The sequence below is a fragment of the Borostomias antarcticus genome (assembly GCF_949987555.1).
Source record: "Borostomias antarcticus genome assembly, chromosome: 7".
NCBI lineage: Eukaryota > Metazoa > Chordata > Actinopteri > Stomiiformes > Stomiidae > Borostomias > Borostomias antarcticus.
The window spans coordinates 2,605,763-2,629,684 of record NC_140240.1 but is presented as its reverse complement, the minus strand read 5'-3'; the positions used below and the strand labels follow the sequence as shown (position 1 = coordinate 2,629,684).

The window sequence follows — 23,922 nt, the reverse complement described above, 5'->3', positions numbered from 1 at the left end:
ACCACTCCTACCATAACACCATATCACGTCACGTATGCCCCAGCTTCCAGTTCCTACACCCATCATTTAATCACCACCACCACTACTACTACTTACTACTCTACTGTAGCTATTAGATTATAATTGGCAGTCTGAAGGGAACTTGCAGAGCGCAGACCTCCATCCATGATGCATGTCGTCAGCATGCGCAGTGACGTTAAGGTATAGGCATACATTAGAGGCAAAAGTACATATACTCCAAATGGCATTGTAAGAATAGCAGGCAATACTTATGTACCTATCTACTTGTATACCTGTCGATTGCTAGCATTATCTATTATCATTGTCATTATTGTTTATTTATTTGCTTATTTACACCCCCTATGCTGGGATGCACTACAGTATGTGGGATTTTATGGGGTGGGGTGGGGTGGGGGGAGGGGGTGGGTCTGTGTTCTGAAAAATTGAAAAGTACTGTTTTTGTATATCTGTAATTTCTATCTTTCTCCAAATAAAAAGAAAGTAAAAAAAAAAATAGCAGGCAAGTCTAGTCTTACCATCGCTAAGACTGTGCTAAAAAATATACTGGTATAGGGCATCACAATTGCGTTTGACACAGGTGCGGCTAGCCGAACGCGGGCTCTTCAGCTCTGCTCTCTGAAGATCTCTGATCTCAGCTAGCTAGACAGCACCGACAGGAGTAATGGGGCATATCTAGTTCATTTAAAGCAGATGATCTTTGCCTGCATGCCATAATTAAATTATTTATGTCCTAACACTGGAGAAACAGCTAGCTAACAAGCTGAATGAATTCTTCACAGTATGCTATCGAGCATGTTAAAGCTAGAAGCGAACTACTTATGGATGTATTAAACATTGCAAAGTACACATATCGTGCTGGTCTGGTGTATCTGGCAAAAAACGAAACATAAGTGAAAAATAACTTATGGATGAGCACTAGGGATGTGCGCAGCGACTATTTTCACTGACGACTAGACGGTGGTTTTGTAACCGATTACACGACTAGTATAAAAACAGGATTCCACAGTTTCTACAACAAGTGCTAGTTAGAAAAATTGAGGATGTTTCTCAAACTCTGCAAGCTAAGATGCATGACTATTCTTGATGTTTGCGCAGGGCTGTCACACTCTCTCCTTTGTTTGCCAGTGCAAAACAGTAGTTCAGCCTGTCCTTACAGCTTAGTACTTAGCAAATATATAAATGTGATTTATTTTGTTTAATTGAAGAAGAGTAGGCTAGCCTATAGCCTGTAATGTTTCATTAGGCTAAAACTAGATTTCACATAAAGACCGCGGATGTCGGGGGGGGGGGTGGAAAGCGAGGGCTGGGAAGGAACACAGACACCACGTTTGCTCCCTTTGACTATATAAATGTTGAGTGTAACCGCAGATCTGGGCCGCCATTTCTCACATTGCAGACTGCTGTGTGCATGAAGCAACTGAGATTTGGCGGTCCCCTTCTCCAGATGGGTTATTGGGGGTGTTTGTATGTTATTGTGCTGTTTGCATGTGTCTACTGTGCTGCTTGCATGTAATGTAAACTTTGTTAAACGTAGAACGTTGGCATTGAATTTCTCCTGAACAATACTCTGACAGAAATTTCCACAACACTAACTAACTAACTAACGAACTAACGAACTAACAAACTAACTAAATAACTACCTAACTAACTAACTAACTAACTAACTAACTAACAAACTAACTAACTAACTAACGAACTAACTAAATAACTACCTAACTAACTAACTACCTAACTAACTAACTAAAAAGACAGCTAGACAAACAGACTGAAACACATCACCAAAAACCTCCCCCTATCCATATCTTCTACCTTCCATATCTTTAACCCCCCCGCCCCTCCTCACACAACCTCCACTGCCCCCTCCACTGCCCCTAACCCCCAACCCCTCACCCCCGACCCCCCAGAGTGCTCCATGGCGGAGGGCCGATCAGCAAAGACGATGACGCCCAATTACAGAGATTAGACTGGGAGTGACTCACAGCAATAACAGGTCTGACCTACTGTACCACTAATGTGCTCTATCCAGCCCATTCCCTCACATTCACATCCATTATACTTAGTCTCTTTGTTCTCTTCCAGAAACTGCCACTTACCACCGAATGTCATCCTTTGTTTAAACAAGTCATTTTATTTGATCCAATTGAAAGGTAAATTTCCCAAATCTGACATTTAGAAGCAGAACATCCAGCATTTTCCTCACAAAGCACCATCAGCAAGCTCTTATTGCTGAGGGAACTAATATAGAATAGAATAACTACTCTAAATTGTACTGAGGCACAGCAGTGTTAATGCAAGAATAACATGTCCATCTCAAGCTAATAGCTCATAGACAGTGACTCTAGCTGCTAGGGTAGTGCTTGCTTTCTCTCCGCCTCTGTACAAACGCATTAGCTGCGTTGTTAACGATGTGTCTGGGAGGAAGACTCCGACCGCAGTGTTTAGAGCCGAGGCTCCTGCTATGTGCTACGGTCTAGGAGGCACTGTCGGAGCTGGCTGCTTCCTGAGCTTTCTCTCTCTCTGCCTTCGTCCCCATGACCCTGGCAGCGGGTTCCAAGCCCAGAGGAGAGCCCCTATCTACAGGCTGCACTCAGGCTGCCAGGCTGCACCGGCTAGCCCTCGTACCGGCTTCAATCACACATCACAACATCAAGGGCTCTTTCAAAGCACCTCCAAAGGGGTCCGTTCCGCCAGCTAGGGTTGGGTCAAGTTGATAAGACTCTCTCAGTGAGCTACGCAGACTGATAGAAGAGGATGGTGTGCCAAGCACTAGAGGGGCAAACATTTGATCTTCAGTACTCGAACAGTATGGATGCCTCCAGCACAAGGCCACCCAAATCAGTGTCAAAGGGTCACACACACACTTAGGTACGCACGCACGCACACGCACGCAAACACACACACACACACACACACACACGCACACACACACACACACACACACACACACGAGTTCCAAAAGTGTTGTCAGAACTCTGTCCCACTTCCAGATAGTTCCCCACTGGGAGAGAAAGTCTCCCATCCTCTATCAACCTCATAAATGACCAGAGAGAGAAGGAGGGAATAAAATATAATGAAAAACCAAGATCAAGACGATAAGCCTGAAATGGCCACAGCCGTCTTCTAAGCATAGTGCACGATCCAGCACAGACAAGCGGCTTAAAGATGACATTTGTCTGTTCCGATGGCTGATAAGTGTGTCTCAGGCCGCTCAGTTTAAACTGGGGCTGTCTCGGGGAGATTACAGAAGGAAAATGAAAAAGACTATCATGCCAGCAAGAGGACAAATACAGTGTGTCTATCAGTGTCCAGAATCTGGGACTACAAACCCCCGAAGATTACGGATACAAACTACACAAGGGGTGGTCCGAAACACCTAATCCCTATATAGAACACATGCAGGGCCGCAGAAACACACAACTGCTCTAAGCTTCGGCACAGGAATGCTGTAACAGTAGGGGATGGTTGAGCTACAGCAATGTCTCTCCTGCTCATGTTGAACCTTGTCAAGCTAATACTGCAGCAGCAGCGTACGCCTTTATACCGAGGGTGCCTGTCCGCCTCCACCACAGATAAAGGGTGACATGCGCGACACATTGTCAGCCTGTCACCAGTGTTTTATGAACAATGCTGTGTTCTGTACCAACCTTACTGAGGGTCAAACTGAGAGTGCACTGGAGAGCGGTCATTCTCTGAAACATGCAGACTGAGTATGCACAGCCTCATCCAAACTCCTCCCCAGGTGCTGATTGGAGGAACACACACTGGTCACGGGAAATACATGCTGCACATTAAAGAGCAGGGCCGGACTGGGTGAATATTTCATGCCGGGAGTCATGTCCAAGACAGGCCACGAGCCGAGCCGACGCGGTGAGATGGAACACTTTCGGTTTCGTTTTGTTGACGGAGGGGGGGGGTGCGCGATTTGTTGGGGGGGGCTGCGCAATTTGTTGACGGGGGGGGTGGGGGGTGGGAGCATGCCATTCACCATTCGTGTCAGGCCAGTTGGCGCGCCAGGCCACCGGGAAAACTCCCGGTGCTCCCGATGTCCGCCCCTGTTAAAGAGTCTTTTGACTGACCTCTTTCAACTTCTGCTTAAGAAAAGTATCAGAAGAGGTCAGTCTAAAGGCTCTTCAGTATGCGGCGTGCAGTATATACCCAATGGACATTCTCTGAAACATGTCCACAGGCCAGTGAGTGGAACACTTTGAAGTGAGTTTGTTATTATTATTCCAGTAATAATATTGCCCTGCTTCTAAAGCCAGGTTCACATACGGCAGGCAAGGCACTTTACGCAGTTAGAACGCCATGACACGCACACACTCACGCAAGAGCGTGCACACACACACACACAGAGAAATGTACCCTGCCATTACTGGCAATAGATTGCCTCAAGACCTACATATGGCTGCAAGGCAAATTCTAAATGTTTAAAAACGTAATGATGCACCCAACTATGTTTTTCCGCATGGTGCTTTCTGGCGCTGAACTGTGTTGTTCATGGGTAATAAGGTCATAGCTTTGGCTCGAAGGGAACATCTCCATTCTTAGATTCTCATTCAGCTCAACCTGCAGTAGAAACCAAAGGATACTTACGAGCCATCTGCTCTGGCTGCCAAAACACTGAACTTCGATGAGTGAAACACTGACGGAAGTTATGCGCCTCAAGTCATTGCACGTTACGTAATCCTCACCCACATACTGGAGGAGGAACGCGAGATAAACTATTTAGACAAGAGCGAAACAAACATTACAGTCCCTCTTGTCTACGGTATTAGATTCAATAGACAGCTCATTATCCCTGATGGCTGATGGACGGCAAAATAGACACACAAATGCCATAGAAAAGGCCGCCATGCCCGACAAAGACTTTGAATCACAGATCTATAAATACCAGAAGCTGGATGGGGAGGGGAGGGGTGTGAAAGACGGTTAGTGGCGAGGACTTGATGTGCGTGACCGCTGAGAGACGGTCAGCGAGGGGATGTGTCTCTGACTGTGTGTCTCTGGTAATGTTAGGTAATGGGCCCTGCAGTCATGGGGGGGGGGGGAGTTAATGGTAATTAGATTCTTCTTTTGAATTGCTCGTCCGTTGCCTCTCAGCATGCTGTCACCATGCTGTCACCACAGAGATTCCCAGAGTGACACCGCCTAAGAGCCTTTTCATTGGCTGAGCACAAATAAGCCTGACGGGCGTGACGGAGGGATGGGGGGGACAGAGAGAAAGAGGATGGGAAGAGCAGTGAGGGAGGAAGTCAATTAATTAATTAATTAATTAATGAGTAAGTGAGCGAGTGAATGATCTACTGATCCACTCTATAGGACGTGGAAATCTTGAATATAAGGCACATTTTTTTTAACCCTGTTAAGGATGACATTATGCGTGTCCAAGTCCATGTTGATCTAATATCTGTGTCAAAAAGCCATCAAAAAGTTATTCTCGGTAGCCCTAAAGCCAACTTAAAAAGGAATGGTAGGACAGAAGGTCTAGTTTTCCCCGAGTCTCTGTAGACTGCGTCTCTGTATGGCACATAGAAAATGCTCCGGGAGCGTCAGGCTTGGCTGGTTTCCATTCGATTTCCCCCGCGGGTCATCCATCGGCCCAGGGACGGGCGGGAGAGAGCGCCCAGCCCCGAGGTGATTAAGGGAAGAAAGATGGCTGCAGATCCGGCGTAAATCCAGTGGGGTTTCAGGTGGAACACAGGCGCTTGTCTACCGATGAGGAATGGGCACGGCCATGGCCCAAACCTGCCTGGAAATCCCTCCCGGCTCTCGCCTCTCACGCCCGATGCCGTGTTCCCCAATCTGAGGATGGGGTGGAGGTGGGGTAAAAAGGAGAGCCAGAGAGAAAGAGAGAGACAGGGAGGAGAGAGGGGCTACCGCTCAAGTCAGAGTGAAAGAAAAGACAGAAAGATCTTGGGGTAAAAATAAAAAATGGAGAGCGCGAAGGAGAGAGCGAGAAGCAGAGAGGAAGGAGAGAGAAGCAGAGAGGAAGGAGAGCGCGAAGGATGGATGGAGTAAGACAAGGTGACGGGAAAGGGAAGGAGGGAAGGAAGGAGGGCAGGAGCGGAAACCTTCGAGCCCCCCGGGTGATATTAGCAAGGCCCATCTGTTGAACATCTGGTCTGAGAAGCTCAACGCACCCAGAACCCCCGCTCAGGAAACCTTAAATTTAGCACCACGGCCAATAAGAGAGCCCGATCAGAGAGACCCTCTGTGCGAGATGGATGGGTAAAGGAGATGAGAGATGGATGGGTAAAGGAGATGAGAGATGGATGGGTAAAGGAGATGGAGAGATGGATGGGTAAAGGAGATGGAGAGATGGATGGGTAGAGGAGATGGAGAGATGGATGGGTAAAGGAGATGGAGAGATGGATGGGTAAAGGAGATGGAGAGATGGATGGGTAAAGGAGATGGAGAGATGGATGGGTAAAGGAGATGGAGAGATGGATGGGTAAAGGAGATGGAGAGATGGATGGGTAAAGGAGATGGAGAGATGGATGGGTAAAGGAGATGGAGAGATGGATGGGTACAGGAGATGGAGAGATGGATAGAGTGTTGTCCTCTTGCCATCGCTACTGCAGTGCAACCACCAATGGTTGCGTATAATATTCACACACATAACAAGGAAACATTTACCACATTAGGAAATCACAAAACCTTTACTGGGTGAGAACATGACCTGGGGCTGTTGTGTGAAATCACATTAGTTAAAAGAGTAGTTTGGTACTGTATTTTGCATCATACGCCCTGTTGTAAGGTTATTTACAATGATTTACAATGATCCATATACACATTTTGACAGACTTTGCACTCTTGAGATATTAGTGCTCATTGCTCATGTCACAGCTAAGAACACAATGGATCTCTATGGGCATATATATGCCTCTCTCCATGGGCCTTAATATGCCCATAGAGATCCATTGTGTGCTACTTAGCGGTAGCACTAATATCTCAAGAGTGCAAAGTCTGTCACAAATTTTATATGGGCTGTTGTATATCAGGGTTGCACAGTTAACTGTAATCTAATCATGGTTGTAAAATGGCCGCAATTAATGCAATTAATAATTCCGTTTGGCATCGAGTGTGCTGGGGGCACGTGGACGAATTATGGGTGATAATGCTGTCTGACGAATCCCATGCGTTGCCGCTGAGTGCACCGTGAGCAATTTCACTGATAGACAGATAGCATAGACAACATATATTTCTTGTTCTGTTTTTTTTCATATACTTTCATATTATGAAAGTGGCACCACAGAAAATGTATTTATTTAAAATGTGAAATATTAATTGTAATATCCGGCAAATAATCACAAGTATTATTTTTTGTAACAATCACACAGCCCTATTGTATGATTGTAAAAAAAAACTTTAAAGATACCAAACTACTTCTTTAACAGTGTTCAACACAGGACAGATATCAGACGAGCATTAAGAGGAAGACCAGAGCCACTGGAACATTCCCTACATCCATCTCTACCTTTCTCCACCACGTCTGTCTCTAACTCTGCATCCATCTCTCTCTCTCTCTCTCTCTCTCTCTCTCTCTCTCTCTCTCTCCCTCTCTCATCTCCATCCATCTGCTCAGAGGACTGTCATCTGTGGGGGACAGACAGACAATCTCTCTACATAAAACAAGCCTTCATTCAACAGTAAAAATGTTGTCCCCCACCCCATGATGCATGTCCCTTTGTGGTAATGAAGGAATGGAAATGTCATATTGTATTAATGAATATGAATATAAGAAATGTTTTATGTGCATAGTGTTTAACTTCCAGACCTCTAAACTAAATGTTTACAGCTCCAGTTTTCAAACCAGAAAACCGCAAAAATCTGTCCTCAATTGTCCAGCAAAGGCACAATGTGCACCAGTCAGTTTTTTGCTTGCGTTGTGGCAACGCAAAGCAGATGCAGTGTTGTGCTGTTCATGCATTTGTGAACTGTCCGACTGCAGGTAAGTCAAATGATTCAGCATAGTATCACTTCTGAATGGGTTTTATTCACCCTGCTTCTCGTTCCAAGAGACACTCGTTCCAGGGGCGTAGTGGGAAATACAGACTAGGTAAACTCTGTCGAATGCAGTTTAGACACCTTGTTTTTCCCTCATTGATTAACACAGTTGATCACAAAATAGACGAGTAAACACTCAGCCTCATTTTAAAGAAGTGGGTGAACGGAGTTGACTTGGGTTTACCCCCCACTATGTAATGTATTGCTTTATAAATGTTCTTAGCCGGTAGACAAACATACTCCTGGAGCTCGATCGCCTTGTTGAGAGGGGTCAGGGAAGAATTTTTACAGCTCACTTATCTGGTCCCCGGGTGATTACTGTTTTTTTGCTTCCCTCTGGAATATGTAGAGGTGGGTCGTATGCCCACCTCCCTTGTTCTCTGTAAAATGCATTGTGTTGCCTCTGGGTATGAAATGCGCTATACAAATAAAGTTTTGATTGATTGATTGACTACACCCCCTGCTCGTTCTGTCTGGAGTGCATTGTTCAAAGCACATTCCCGGCCAATGAACGTGGAACTATAGCGCACAGCTGAGTGAAACTTGGTAGAGCTGGGTTTTTGTAGGCCCGTGCTATTTTAAGATCCTCATTATGTCTGAAGCACGTACCCCAACATCGATCACGGGAATCTGGACCGCTGCGGTACTGAACCCCACAGACAGCCCACATAAGGGCATGACTAACTTTGTCACAATTGGTATCTGTGATCTATCCAATATGATCGAACTACCTAATTAAGCGTCATCTGATCTATGTTGTGAATATAACTACTATAATTAATGATAATTGTACCCACAGTGCACCTAACCCCAATACTGACCTATGAGAATCATACAGTAACATTTAGAACCAGCACCAAAAGAGCAACTAAACACCTCAAGCTCTGAACTAGGCTCATGAGTAGAGACCAGAAGCATCGTTATTTTTTAATGTACAAAGCCAAATGTACTTGGCAATGGGAGAAAATGAATTGTGGCGAAACGAAATAGCTTCCCCACTTGCTCCAGCACGCATGCGCACAGCGCACAATCGTTGCTCCAGCACGCTGTGCGCATGCATGCTGGAGCAAGTGAGGAAGCTATTTCGTGTCTAAAGACGTTTCTAAAGATCATATTACAGAGGCATGTGAAAAACCACAACAGGCCTACGCTCTATGTAAGCACAACTAGCGATTCATAAAGACAGATTGATGAAAACAACCGTTTCACGGCAGAAAATAGATTTTTAGAAACTGCATTCTCGGTGCCCGACCACCGCCATTACATGGATATACTGGCTCGCGCTGGATTTTAAATTTCTTCTACATGCCTCCGAACTACACCAAAGTGATCTCGGTGAGTCAAACGTCTTATAATATGTCGTAAATAAGGTCCAGGTTGTCAAAAACGAGCATTGTCCTTTAATACTCATGCTGGGCTTGTTCTTAATACTCACGCTGGGCAGACGGGATTGGTTGAAGCCAAGCCAATAGATAGCAGGGCTTCAGCCTCCAGTTGTGCAGAAAGTCAATGCAGTGCTTTCTTCCAGTTGTAAACCCACAACATTTGTTTTCCTGTCCTGCTGGCTTGTCTTCATGGTTTTGCCCCCTGTGAAGCCCAGGCCAGCAGCTGGACAGCATGTTATCATTCTACTCTATCAAAACAAATGATAGAAAAGCCTGTCTTACAACATTCACAAATAAACCCCTATGAACCTTTTAGAGTACAACCAAGATGTGCCTGTCAGGTAATTTGGATGATAGTGGCAGTGCTGGATAGCTACACAGAAACACTGGGGTGTCAGAGGAAAACTTGATAAAACAAACGCAGAAAGCTAGCGTGTCATGGCATCAATAAAGTTCCTATTAACCACAAGCCTGAACAGCTCATTTAAAGCAGTAGTAGGGCTTCTGTCTTCCCATTAACCACAAGCCTCCACAGCTCATTTAAAGCAGTAGTAGGGCTTCTGTCTTCCTATTAACCACAAGCCTGCACAGCTCATTTAAAGCAGTAGTAGGGCCTCTGTCTTCCTATTAACCACAAGCCTGAACAGCTCATTTAAAGCAGTAGTAGGGCCTCTGTCTTCCTATTAACCACAAGCCTCCACATCTCATCTAAGGCCGTAGTAGAACCTCTGTCTTTCGTCTGTCTCCCCCTCCTTCCCATTCTCCCAGGTGTGATCTTTTGAAAAATACTTCAACAAGCAGAACACTCCTCTGACTCACAAATCCCACCTCAGAGGGGACTAGCAGCTAATGAATTTTATAAGATTATTAATGAGAGTCACGGGGCTCATTGATCAGTCCCGGAGATAGAGGCTCTGTAAAGGCCTTCTGTGAGGCTGGCCTCTGACTGACGGCCGGGTGGGTTGATGTGTGACGCTGCCCGGGGGGGGGGGAGTCTACCTGCCCGGGGGGCCCCGGTCCAGCTTCAGAGCTCTGTTCTGCACACACAGCCGTCGCAACAGGAGGTCGGGGGCCGACAGACCGAACTCCCTTGATGTGTGTCGGAACAATCCAGGGGTTGCAAATTACAACGGAGATACTTGACCATCACGCTGTCTCCCCGCACGCCGGGTCCAAAGTGCGTCACATGCGCTACTCGGGTGCACACATAGGGTAAGAGAGGTCAGAGGAGGAAATAATGAAGGAATAGACAGATGGCCAGAGAGCGACAGAAGAAGAAAGCAAAAAAAGGAGCGCAAAAAAAGAAAGATAGCAAAGGGCAGAGAGAGATGAAGGAGATAGGGCATGACAGAAGAGAGGGCATTGAAGTTTAAACAGGCTCCCCAGAAGTAAGACAAATTGGGCGCTGCGGCCGGCTGCAGCCCCGTGTCCCCATCTCTCCGAGGAGGAAGCCAGCGTCTCCCAAGCATTAAAGTGGAAAAACCAACGCCACTGCGAGAATTTAATGAGGAGGTCTCTGCACTGCTCTTGACTCTCTACCCTGGAACTGACTCCGTGACACAACACTTCTTGGCATGTGGTGATTTTCTCTCCCTTCTTTTATTCCCTCTCTTTATAGAAGACCCTTTGCTGAGTGAATATCAAGGCTGTTACCAGCCCGGTCCCCCCCTCAGTCACCCTGCTGTAGCCCTAATGCATTAGGACTGTGAAAATGGCATGCCACATCTCAGTGACTTCACGCCCGTGGAAACAGGACGGTATTACACACTTTATCAAGTCCACTGTACATGCTTAACCAGCACCTATGGGACCTCATCTATCTACCCAACGACAGGGCGGTGATGGAGAGAAACAATTCTATCAGTGTGGTCCTCTGAACAACAGTGTGACGTTAGGAGCGCAGCCACGCCAAACCACTTACAGCTAAGAACATTGCCACAATGCACCCAAATCAAAACGAGGATCCAAATACAAAACATGAACATTAAATCCATCACCAACTTTATTCTGGCAAAAGGGAGAACTACAGCAGCGGTCTAAGGAGGCAAATGTTTTCGTAGCACCACTGAGAAAAACACATAAGCCTTGCAGCACGTTCGGATACTCTTTGTAAACATTTGATCGAGGTACAAATCATGGACTGCCAGGAGATTGGAGTGCAGGCTTTGACTTTGCTTTGGAACTGCCTGACTGGCGGAGTAAAAGGGTCCAAAATCAATGAAGGAGGTGAAAAGAAAAATTAATCTAAGAGAGGCCAGGAGAAAAGCTCGCAGGCGAGGGGGTCTGACAAAGGGGAAGCGTGATGAATGAAGTTTAGCACTTTCCTACCAAAGGTCTGACTGAGTGGCCGAACGAACGCTCTGAATTAATGTTGCTGATAATCTGGAGTAAGCACATTGAACTAAGTACTACTACGTCACACTTTCCGCCCAATCCAACTTTTTTTTGCTGAATTTAAACCTTTCCCAGCTCCTTTTTGACTGCAATGGTAAGGGATTACAAACGGACATCCTGGTTTATTCAGTGCCTAGCTACATAGCTGTAGTCCCACAGTAATACATGTTATTTATTTACCCTAGAGAAAGACCAGCTCAGTGTCCTTGTGGTTTGAATGCCCGACCTGAGATCGGAAGGTCGTGAGTTCGATCCCCGACCGAGTCGTACCAAAGACTGTTAAAAATGGTACCCGATATCACCCTGCTTGGCACTCAGCTTCAAGGGTTGGATTGGGGTAAGTCCCTACGACATACTAGCGTCATGTCCCGGGGGTGTACTTGTACATCACGCTACAGAAACAGGAGATAGGCTCCTGCCCCTATGGGCCGCTAGGCTCGGGAAAGGGAGAAGAATGAAGAGAGGGAATAAAAGAAGGAGAGAAAATCACTTCTTACCCTAGAGAAGACTATGCTGATAGATAAGTGTCTTAGGCAGTTGTCATTGTGATGCTATGCATCTTAAAAACAATAAATTCTTCATTGTTTAATTCATCATCAATTCATGATCATTGTGTGTGTGTGTGTGTGTGTGTGTGTGTGTGTGTGTGTGTGTGTGTGTGTGTGTGTGTGTGTGTGTGTGTGCGTGCGTGCGTGCGTGCGTGTCCTTGAGGCCATATAAACTCAAACTCTCAAGCTCATACCTAGCATTCCATGATTGGTAGCAGCCTTCAGGAGCAGTCATAGAAGATCACTTGAAAACCCATCAGGCATTTAGTCTCATGGCCACAAGCTTGAATAAAACTGAAAACACATTCGTTAGCTTTTCTCACTCAGTGAGAAAATATGTGCAGATAATATATTTCGGTTACACACCAAAGTGAAGACGGTTTTCAAACGATGAAAGCCTTTTCTCCGATGTGGCGTGGGACTTTCCACACTGCACCTTTTGAAAGATACCTTTTTGCACTTACATTCAATAGCACATATCCAACCTAGCTTCACCGTCATTATGACGTGATATCACATCCTGTTTCTCTATCGTGGAAAGAGATCACGTGATCAGGATGGTGACGCTAGGTTTAGCGTATACTGTATGTGCAGTGAACGGGCACGCGCAGAATCGATTCTCGGGTTTTCAACGGGCACATGTACTACTTCTACTAATTGTAATTCTATGGAAGCATATCACTGTATCATAGTTATTCTACTGTATAACAGATCATTGGAACACGTGCAGTGAACAGCTCACGCAAGATCAGAGTTTTCAATGGGCACATGTACTACTAAAGACAAAACACTTAGAACCGGAATCCTTATTTGTGCACTTTGGACTACAGTGTAACGTCAGACTTCACTCTATGGTCTGTCTACACTGGAGAGGGAACTGCTTAAAGTCAAAACACTAGCTCTCCATTAAGATCGTTAAGGTCATCATTAAGGCGATCCTCCAACTCGAGCCTCACTATCCATTACTCAAAATAGTGGAAATATACTGTGAGTATATATTAGGTTGACTGAGGGTGGAAATTAGCTGTTTAGCAATAACCTTGTACAGTGCATCTCTCCCTATTCTATAGGGTAAATGTCTACTGTACCTTGTCCCTGTCTTAAAAATAAATAAAATCAATCAAAAATCAATCAATCAGTATGAGTGAATCAAAACAAATTAGCCATTTTGCCGTGGATGGGTCTTTTTGAGAGACGGTCTCTCTTTTGCTTTAGCACATCTATTTTCTCTCCCTCTCCGCTATCCTCGTGTTTGTTTGGCATCGCCATCCGTTATCCTCCTCAGCCTCCTCAGAACCAACAGCCTGTCAATCGTGGGCGTTTTTAACACTGACCATCCCAGCGTAATGACATCCTCCTCTGGCACCGGCCCACTGGAGGGCTGGCAGCAACACCGCCACCCAGGGAGTGAGACTTACACTTTATCCCCCCCTCTCTTCCTCTCCTCCTCTCTCTCCCTCTCTTTATCTCTCTCTGTATTTCTCGTGTCAGTATCTCAGCGTCTCTCCCTCAGCAGACATCACTGGTGTGCAAAGGCTGTCCTTTTCGTTTATTCAACTGCACGCGGTCCACGCCGGTCAGGACCGGTGGCAGGGCTTAGGGGACGGACGAGGACTGTTTTTGGGCTTAGGGGACGGACGAGGACTGTTTTTGGGCTTAGGGGACGGACGAGGACTGTTTTTGATGGCACTGATGGAAGTGTGTTTACACTTTTTCAGGTTCCCTACAGCCCTGAGGCAGCCCCAAGTGCACTCTGAAGAAAGAAGCTACATCTTGCCTTTCTGGTACTCACCCAAAAATATTCTTCATGTGTGGAGGTTGAATACTTGAAATGAACTCAAAAACCTGTCACCAATGGATGCCTCATAAATTGATCAGAGGATAGTTAGAGGAAAACAAAGTATATTTTGATCACTGACACAATCTTTCATTTGGTAGGAGGATATGGCTATAACGTGGCTATGACAGCATTACCAGAACATTATGCTTGAGGCTTTTCATTCAGACATGAGCCTGGAAGGTGTCTACTTGGATGTACAGTAATGGACAGCTTGCATATAACAGCATGAGATGTTCCCTTTAGAATGCATGCAAGAGAGAGAGAGAGAGAGAGAGAGAGAGAGAGAGAGAGAGAGAGAGAGAGAGAGGAAGAAGAGGGGGTGTTGTGAGCAGGAAACATGCGTGAACCCGGAGTGCACTGGAAGCTATTGGACAAGCTGACAAAAACAGGGTGGAGAGAAGAAGGGAGAGAGTCAGGGAGAGAGAAAGTATTTCAAAGCAGCTAAAAGGCAGAAAAGGCAGACCGGGATTGAATTCTGGAGAAAGAGAATTATGGGAAACTCCCACCCCCTTCCCCATTCAAAATAATCCAGCGGAGACTAGATTAAAACAATGAGCTGGAACGATGAAGAAAGGCGACAGCGAGGCCCGGTGTTGGAGGAAGCGGCTCTTATTTTCAGCACTCCATTAGGCCTGAGAGCTACGGCAGGGAAAAGGACGCCAGCCCGAAATCTTCCCAGTGTGGACTGCGTTTCCCAGCAGCTCCCTGAGTATCGCAGTTTATGAGACGGAAAAAAAAAAAAAAAAACTGATGAGAAACAGATTAAAAAACCACTGGGCATGGTTAGCTGAGCACAGGGACTGATCAAAGAGCTAACAACTTCCAATCTTCATATTCTGTACTATTATGTACAATCAATGTCTTCATTTCTGTAATCTCTATGATTGCTATTGTGTTATTATGTCTCTAGGACTGTGTGTTGTAGTAGCACAAAAGGTAGCAGGAGCTAAAATGCTAATTTCCAAACCGCAAGCCATTCCTACAATATTGAAACCATTAGGTTGACAATGACTTCAGTCTCTCTCTCTCTCTTGCCTATACTCTCTCTCGCATCCTCACAACAGCGTCCCATGGTGTTACTGTCTGCACTCAGTACCCTGTATCTTTTAATCAATCTATTAGAGGGTGCCAGGCGACGATGACAGGCCCGGTGACTGATAAAGTGACCTGAGCCACATCAGAGCTGCTCCGGCCATGCCGCCGGACAGATAATAGCTGGTGCTGGAAGAGATGATGACGATAATGTTGTTACCGAGGGCCGAGAGCATATCCAATCCTCCCTAAATGTCAACCTTCCCTATCGCTCGCAAGCCGCGCCACAGACGCGGGAATTTAAGGCGCCACCTGCTCAGAATGGATAACGCGGCGTGCGGGGCGTCTCATTCCCTCCGACTCAAACAGTTGCACCCTCCCCCAAAGACGACAATGAAGAGAAAGCAAATAAATATAGAAATAGAGGGAGAAAAGGTGTGTGTGTGTGAGGGGGTGAGGGAGGGTTGAAAAAATGCGCTGGCACAGGAGCTTGACGCAACAATGACTGTTCTGTTTTTTCGCAGGGTCGGGAGTGACAATTTGCATTCATTTTCACAGCGAAGAGCGACAGATTGAAGGCCAAACATCTATTTCTCCGTCTTTCGTTAACCCTGAGCAGAGGAGGAGTGCGGCGACAGGGATGATGCATTGTGTCTTTCATTTACTGTGTGCATGCCGAGCCGGGCGGTACCCAGGCGGTACCCAGGTGGTACCCGGGGCGGTACCCTAGCGGTACCCGGGGCGGTACTATCTCCCAGGGGCTGGAAGCGTTGCCCCATGACATCTTAACTCCTGATATTCAGCACTTTTCATACCCCTAACAGATGTTTGTGTGGCTCTCAATGCAACGTCAGCAAACCGGCCATTACAGGAGACGGAGGAGTGCCGAGGCAGGCCTTTTCACAGTGACATGACAGGAATATTCTGTCCACTCACCACAGCGTTTAACTGCCGTTCGGCGCAGCTGTCGACAGGCATTCATGGCTGTTTATTATGATCAAATCTACAGCACACAGGTACCTTGTACAATCACATGCTCAACATGACATGATGGGGGATGTCACGACAAGGAGTTTAACTTCCAATTCAACTGACCTATTTCAAGCACATGTAGTTTGAGAAAGACATTGGGTCGTCCGTCAATATCGTTATTACACCTTTATTATGCGTGATCCTTTCCATTTGCTCACCTCGCTCTCTCCTGTAAAAGGAATCGTTTTTCACTCATCTGCGTATTGCAAAAATTGCTTACAAAACAACCTGTGTATGACATAGAAGGAGTGAACGACACCCTCTGCTTCTCTCACCCGCCTCCATCTACCAGCCACCATTAACCCTCACGCTACACATGCTGTACACTAACACCATAGCTATCGCAAGACTAGAGAGAGAGGGGTGTGTGTGTGTGTGTGTGTGTGTGTGTGTGTGTGTGTGTGTGTGTGTGTGTTTGTGTGTGTGTGTGTGTGTGTGTGTGTGTGTGTGTGTGTGTGTGTGTGTGTGTGTGTGTGTGTGTGTGTGTGTGTGTTTGTGTGTGTGTGTGTGTGTGTGTATGGAGGGTGGGGGGGGGGGTCAACATGTTCCAGTCCTTGGGACATGTATTTGTCCTTCTGTTCCAACGCCATCCTCAGACATCCATCACTCCTCTAATGCAACTTCATTCCCCTCCTCCATTCCTACTGCCAGGTCAGAACACACATCAATCCATCCCTTCATCCTCCCTCCCTCCCTCCCTCCCTCCCTCTCTCCCTCCATCCATCCATACGTCGCAAAACCTCCGCATCCTCCTGTTTTCTCTGAAAAGAAGTCTCGGTTCTGATTGGCTTTCTTGAGTTAATTTCTCTCCAGATCTTTTATCAGATGGAATGGAATAGGAGATACTGGGAGAGAGTTGAGTCAAAAGAAAAGAAAACCGAATGATTAATAATGTCCCAGACCTGAGAATCCACCAGGGTGTTATATGATGGAATTACACTGAAAAGTTGGACAGGATCACATTAGTGTTTTAGATATATAGGAAACGTTTAAGAAATGCAATCATGTACTCTCTCTCTCTCTGAGGCTGACTATCACACACATGTACACCACTTATATACACATAGAGTCACACACACACACACACAGCAATAAATCTACAGTGACACAAATTTCACATAACCACCTTCAAAACCCATCATGATCAAAGAGTCATGCAGATCATCTAATACCCCCCTCCCACCCCCCCCCCCCCCACCCCCCCCCCCCTCCTCATATTCCAGTCACTCTCTGTTGAGCATCTTCAGTGGAGGAATTCAATCAAGAAAAATGTCTACACAAGCTATCTTATGGCGTCCACACTGTAAGGCCAGGTTTCATATACATCTAGTGATTCTATGATTATTTTACAATTAGCCTATTGCAGAAACAAACACAAATCGGTCGGCTTCTTGCGTGGACAGCACCGGCAGCAGGCTACACCTCAAATAACTCAAGCGGGCTGAGAAACCGAGGCATTTTATGGGACCTGCTGTCATCACGATCAAATTCAAAACCTTCAGGGTCTCGCGTGCCATTCCGTCAAGGTCACCGAAATCAAGAATCTTCAAAGAAAATGCTATATGGATATTGTGCAATTTAACTCAGTGCTACAACAGTGTTGTATTCATTTAATAGTAGAAACAGGCTAAATCTAGAGGTGTCTCTTTTTAGCATTCCAAATGATCTAACTCAAACTCGTTGAGGACTCATTCGGTAAGGCACCGTTTTTAGTTAGCGTTTTTAAATTTTATTTAAGTCTACCATCAAGGCAGAGCCTGATAATCTAATGGGTGTATAACTAGGACTGCGCTTCCGCACAAGGATGATTAAAGGAGTAAAATAATAATAATAATAATAACATGATTATGCGTCTAATGGACCGAATTGGAAGATATATTTTGAGCCAATTGTGTTACTTACCAATGTAAACTTGACCAGCCTACTTCAAATAGGGTTACACAATGTGTAATATTGTCAGCTTGTAACATATATTCAACAATGTCAGAACTCCTACTGTAACAAGTCTACAATTCTGCCCATGTTGCAATCAACCCTAAGCGCCGTTGTTTGACCAGTAACGGGCTTTGAGCGCGCTGTCAGCTGTCAACCTAGCCTATGGCTCAGGAATTGGAAAATTAGGCTACATTAGCATACATATCAAACTGTAGCCTATTGTTCCAATATAATGGACATATCTGTAGGCTATTGCAGAAGCCTATTCATACTACCTCTGCATATAGGGTTAAATTAAGGAGGGACGAAGTAAACCAGTTCGAGTTCGAGGCAGCCTATGGAAATGTATTCAAGATTTGTGTAAATATTTTCCAGCTTGAAGCCGATTTGAGGCACCGTTTAGCCGATGATTTGAGGCACCATCACCTATTTTAATGATGAATCCGGTACGTTGGGCTGTGTTAAACAGTCGTACAGCGCATGGGTCAAACACAGGCGATCACCAGCCTAAGTTAATATTATGATCATATGCGGGCTGTGTTTTGTCACATTGTTATTTGTTTCTGTGACCGATTTCATTAACATTTGAGAAAAAGGGACATTAGACTTCGATGATAGCTACGAGAGAGAGAGAGAGAGAGAGAGAGAGAGGGGAAAAAAAACTTACCAGGATGGCAGTCGGCCCAGAGGAGCACGAAGGCAGGCACGGTAAAAGACAAGATCCACCAACAACACGATTGCAGTAGCCTCCGCATGACGATATCATCGAGAGCAATATAGGCAACTGTTGACTTATCCGTCTGATCAAATATCACCGCCTGCTGCGTAAAAGCAGCGCGTAATGTTGCCAAAATATCTTGTTGCTGTTCAGAGGAATTCGCGGAAGATGGAACGTCAAGAAAACTGTCTTAAGCCTACTTCTCAAAACCTTCTTCCAAACAGCTTCTTGATACTCCCAAAGAAAAACATGACATTTAGGAGGAATCACTTTCAAGCGTGTATGATTTCATTTGTGAAGGAAAGGGGGGTAGGAGCAGAGAACGCTAATAGTAGTCCATGCAGCGGGTAGCTGAGGCGGCAGCGATTCTAGCGAAAAGAGAGAGGGAATAGTTGGAGCCGGACTGGAAGCTTTCCATTCCTCCATCCAGGAAGTAGCGTGTGAGCCGGAGTCTGGCAGAGACTTTAAAACATGCTTGGGAGGAAGCGAGGGGGGTTAGAGCTGGAGAGCGAGCGGGAGAGAGAGAGAGAGAGAGAGAGAGAGAGAGAGAAAGAGAGAGAGGGAGAGAGAGAGAGAGGGAGAGAGAGAGAGCCCTCCGCTGGATCCTAGCGCCAGGGATGGTGGTCCACTCAACGCTTGATCCTGCAAAGCTCCATTATCGGAAGCATCACAAAATATGATCATAATTGCGTAACCCTTTTTAGGTTTCTCAGCTCGATATAATAAACCTACTCATGTTGATTTGTTGTATAATGCACAATGTGGGACAGCAATGGGACGAGAGCATGCGATGCTGATATTCTATGTAGGCTAGGCTACTTGCCTTCCTGTCCGTCTGCTTTCTCACACACTCTTTCAAGACGTAGGCATATTCTCCACATTTATCTGAATTGTTTTTTTGTTTTTGTTTTTTATTCTGTACACACGTGTTTGTGCCGTACGTGAGTTTCTACACAGTGTTGTGCCGCTGAGTTTCAACATATCTCTGTATGTACAACTAACTGAAGTTTACAACAAATACATCAGTATGCAGTCCTTGGATAATGTTGACAATTTGCTATCAACCAATAACTGCCATTGGAAATGTATTCAACAGCAATGCAGTAGCCTAAAGCACAAGCACATTAAAGGATTAAGTAATCCTCAGGATAGAAAAAACATCACTATAATAGGAGGAGACCTATTCTCAGCTAGGATGGTAAGTTTGACTGTGTGCCCTCTGATGATTTAACTCTATTGCTGCTCGACGGAAGCTGTTTGTACATTGACGATTATGCTTTTAAAGACACAAACACTATATACATAGAGAGAGGGAGGGAGAGAATATATATATACATATATATATATATATATTCTCTCCCTCCCTCTCTCTATGTATATAGTGTGTGTTTGTGTCTTTAAAAGCATTATATATATATATATATATATATATATATTTGTAATAAAATCCAAGGCAACTCTTCATTCCAAATAAAAAGCCTTTAATACAGGGCTAGTTAAATAGTTGAACAGGGAACCAACATGTTTAGACCAATCGAAACATGTTGGTTCCGTGTTCAACTATGAACTACTCCTGTATTAAAGGCTTTTTATTTGGAATGAAGAGTTGCCTTGGATTTTATTACAAACTCTTACTGGATTCTTCCCCCCATCAAGTCCAAAGAGCACCTTCAACTACTTTTACAAGGTATTTACCTGTACCTGAATGCCGTAGCCCTCGCCTCCTTTTTTCTTGATGAGACCAGAGGTGCATCGATGGACGGAATTTGCATTCAGAGAACAGCATGCGCGTTGCACTGCCTGCAACTGTTGAAGAACTGCTAGTCTACAGTGTGACTAAGACAACAAGGATATAGGCTAAACACACTCACAGAGGAATCAATTGAAATAAACGGGAAGGCTACAGAGGCCAAACAGACCATCAAAATCTATACCCAAACCAGAAACCCTAGATTAACAATAAAACATGCAACGCCCTTAAAAGTGCACTGCTGCCTACAAACTAGACTGGCGACATGGACGATTATAAGACAGCAGCATACAACGTAAGGAGAACAGTGAAGGAAGCCACGAGGGAACTCGGCGAGAAGATGGAATTAAAATTCAAACAAGGCGACCTCAGAAGTGAGTGGCAGGGATTAAACACCGTGACTGACTACAACGGATCTGCATCCTCCTCAGGAGGTGTTGAGGCTCTCGTGAACAGCCTCGACACTTTCTATGCATGTTTTGAGATCAACAACGGCAGGACAGCTGTAGCACCTGAGGCGGAAGAGAATGGAGGGGAAGAGAGAGCACTCATTCTCTCTGAACACAACGTCAGAAGGGTGTTGAAGAAGGTGAACACAAGGAAAGCCGCAGGATCAGGGCAGTTCCTCAAGGCGTGCGGCGACCAACTGGCTCTTGTGTTCACAGTGATATTCAACCTGTCTCTGGCCCAGTCCATTGTCCCCACACGCTTCAAGAAGAGTAGTCCATCATCCCCGTACAGAAGAAGCCAAGACCAGCCTGCCTCAATGACTACCTCCCGGGAGGGATGCCTGGGGGATGCCGTTCTTAAGGGGTCGCAACCTCCTTCACTGTCCACTACCGGTGGTGAGGGTGAAGTTGCGGTTTCGGACAAGCTCCGTGATCATGCTGACCATGTGCGTGTCCAGCAGCAAGCGGAGCAGCTTGCAGGTGAGGCCACGGTGCCATATGGTGGTCTAGGCAGCCGTCAGGTCTATAAAGACGGCTCCGGCCTTCTTTTTAGCTGAGAAGCTGTCCTCGATGTTTTGAGTCATCAAAGTGACTTGATCTACGGACGATCTACCACGTCGGAACCCGGCCTGCTCCTGTGGGACCAGCGGGTCAATGATTGGTTCGACGCGGGCGTAGATGAGACGCTTGCGGATCTTGAAGGGGACACATAGCAGAGAGATGGGGCGGTAACTCTTGGGGTCCCCTTCAGGCTTGTTTGGCTTAGGGATCACGACAACTAGGGCTCTTCTCCAGATTTTGGGGATCTTGAGTTGGTGCAAGCAGGAAGAGAGGAAAACTCTTAACCAGGACTTCAAGGCAGGTGCGGCATGGAGTATAAGCTCCGGGCAGATAGAATCAGGCCCCGGAGCTTTCCCTGGCTTTACATGCTGGAGAGCAGCAGCAAACTCCTCCGGTGTGAATTCACTGGAGATGTTACCGCTGCTAGGAGTTGTGGCCTTCCAGAGGTCAGACACTTCTTTTGCCACAAGACGTGATGATTCGCGGTGTTCACTGACATCTTCAACACCTCACTAGAGACATGCCATGAACCAGACTGCTTCAAGACCTCCACCGTCATCCCCGTCCCCAAGAAAATGAAGGTCTTTGAGCGCCTTGTTCTGCTGCACATCCAATCCATCAAAGACCCACTCCTGGAACCCCTGCAGTTCACCTACAGGGCAAACAGGTCTGTGGACGACGCAGTAAAGATAGCACTCACTACATTTAACAGCACCTGGAACAAGCAGTAGGCACCTACACCAGGGTCCTGTTTGTGGATTTCAGCTCTGCTTTCAACACCATCCTCCTGTCCACACTGGAGTATGTGTTCTCTCAGCTGCGCTTGACTGACTCTACTAGCAGGTGGATCATTGACTTCCTGTCCGACAGAAAACAGCACGTGAAGCTGGGCAAAAAAATATTTGACTCCAGGTCCATCAGCACCGGCTCCTCCCAATGCTGTTTGCTTCCCCCCCCTACTCTTCTCCCTTTACACAAACAGCTGCACCTCCAGCCACCAGTCTATCAAGCTACTGAAGTTTGCGGACCACACCACCCTCATCGGACTCATCTCTGAGGGAGATGACGAGTCTGCCTACAGGTGGGAGATCAACCAGCTGCTGTCCTGGTGCAGCCAAAACAACCTGGAGCTCAACGCTCCTATAACAGTGGAGATGGTTGTGGACTTCAGGAAGAAATTTGCTTCTTCCCCATGGCCACCAGACTCATCAATGAGGCTTGTGTCCCCCTCTGACTCCCGCAGCTGCCCCACCCCGCCACCATTGAGAGACACTTGCACATGACCACTGAATGTACTGTATATAGGATGCACCACACTCAAATATCATGCTGCACACATCATACTGTATACATACACTCACATACAGATTCGCCTACACTTTACACACTCACTGACCACACTACACTTTGTATATGGGTCAATGATGTAAAGGTGTCCCATGTCATTCAGTACAATGCTGAGTGCCCCCTCGAAAAATTTTAACATTTTCATAATCACAAGCTTATATTTCCATGCATAGACTGGCAGAAATATAACCACCCAGAAAAAAATGACATTATTTTATTTTGAATACCACATTTTTTGCGCCATACCCGAAAGCAAATTCCTAGTACAGTGTGTTGAAAAACTATAATGAATTGTGATTCTTATTCTGATAATGGCGGTGTGTGTGTGTGTGTGTGTGTGTGTGTGTGTGTGTGTGTGTGTGCGCGCGTGCGTGTGCGTGTGTACGCTTGTGTTAGTAGACAAAGGTTAGATGTTATTAAAACATAAAGAAAGCATATTCAATAGCTTAAAATAATCTTGGAACAACACTTAAACATTCATTTCAAAAGTAATTATTTCTGATGATCCGTAGGGATGAACAGTTAGAGGACACGTGTCTACATTGATTGTGGAACTTGTAGTCACTTTAAAATACTGAAGAGGCAAATCCTTCGCTTTTCTACAGGACTAGAACTACATTTCCCATCAAACACGTGGATGTGCGCTTCCCAACACGGAAGGTAAGCAAAGCAGAGAAGCGCATTCGTTCGTATGCATTGTAATGTAGCCTACCTTATTCGTCATATCAAAGTCTACAGTTATTTAGTGGATTCATAAAACGAACACGTGACATGGATGCTAAAGTGTCGATTTGAAATTACGTTAGCATGCAAATTCGTTATTTAGCATACAACTTCGCCCCTAAAAGGACTGCATTAGCGTCTAGGTCAGAAGGGTGAGCGTCAGAAGCAGCCTACTAGGTT

General features: G+C 45.8%; 1 protein-coding gene across 1 annotated transcript in view; it reads right to left on the bottom strand.

Moving 5' to 3' along the window:
- Positions 1–18,949, bottom strand: part of ptprga (protein tyrosine phosphatase receptor type Ga) — a gene marked incomplete at its 5' end in the record, with an annotated part of 212,436 nt that extends 193,487 nt beyond the window's left edge. The window contains one exon of the mRNA XM_084440960.1: positions 18,862–18,949. Within this exon, the coding sequence (XP_084297086.1) occupies positions 18,862–18,949 (88 nt within the window). The remainder of the gene's footprint in view (positions 1–18,861) is intronic.
- Positions 18,950–23,922: the final 4,973 nt, after the last annotated feature.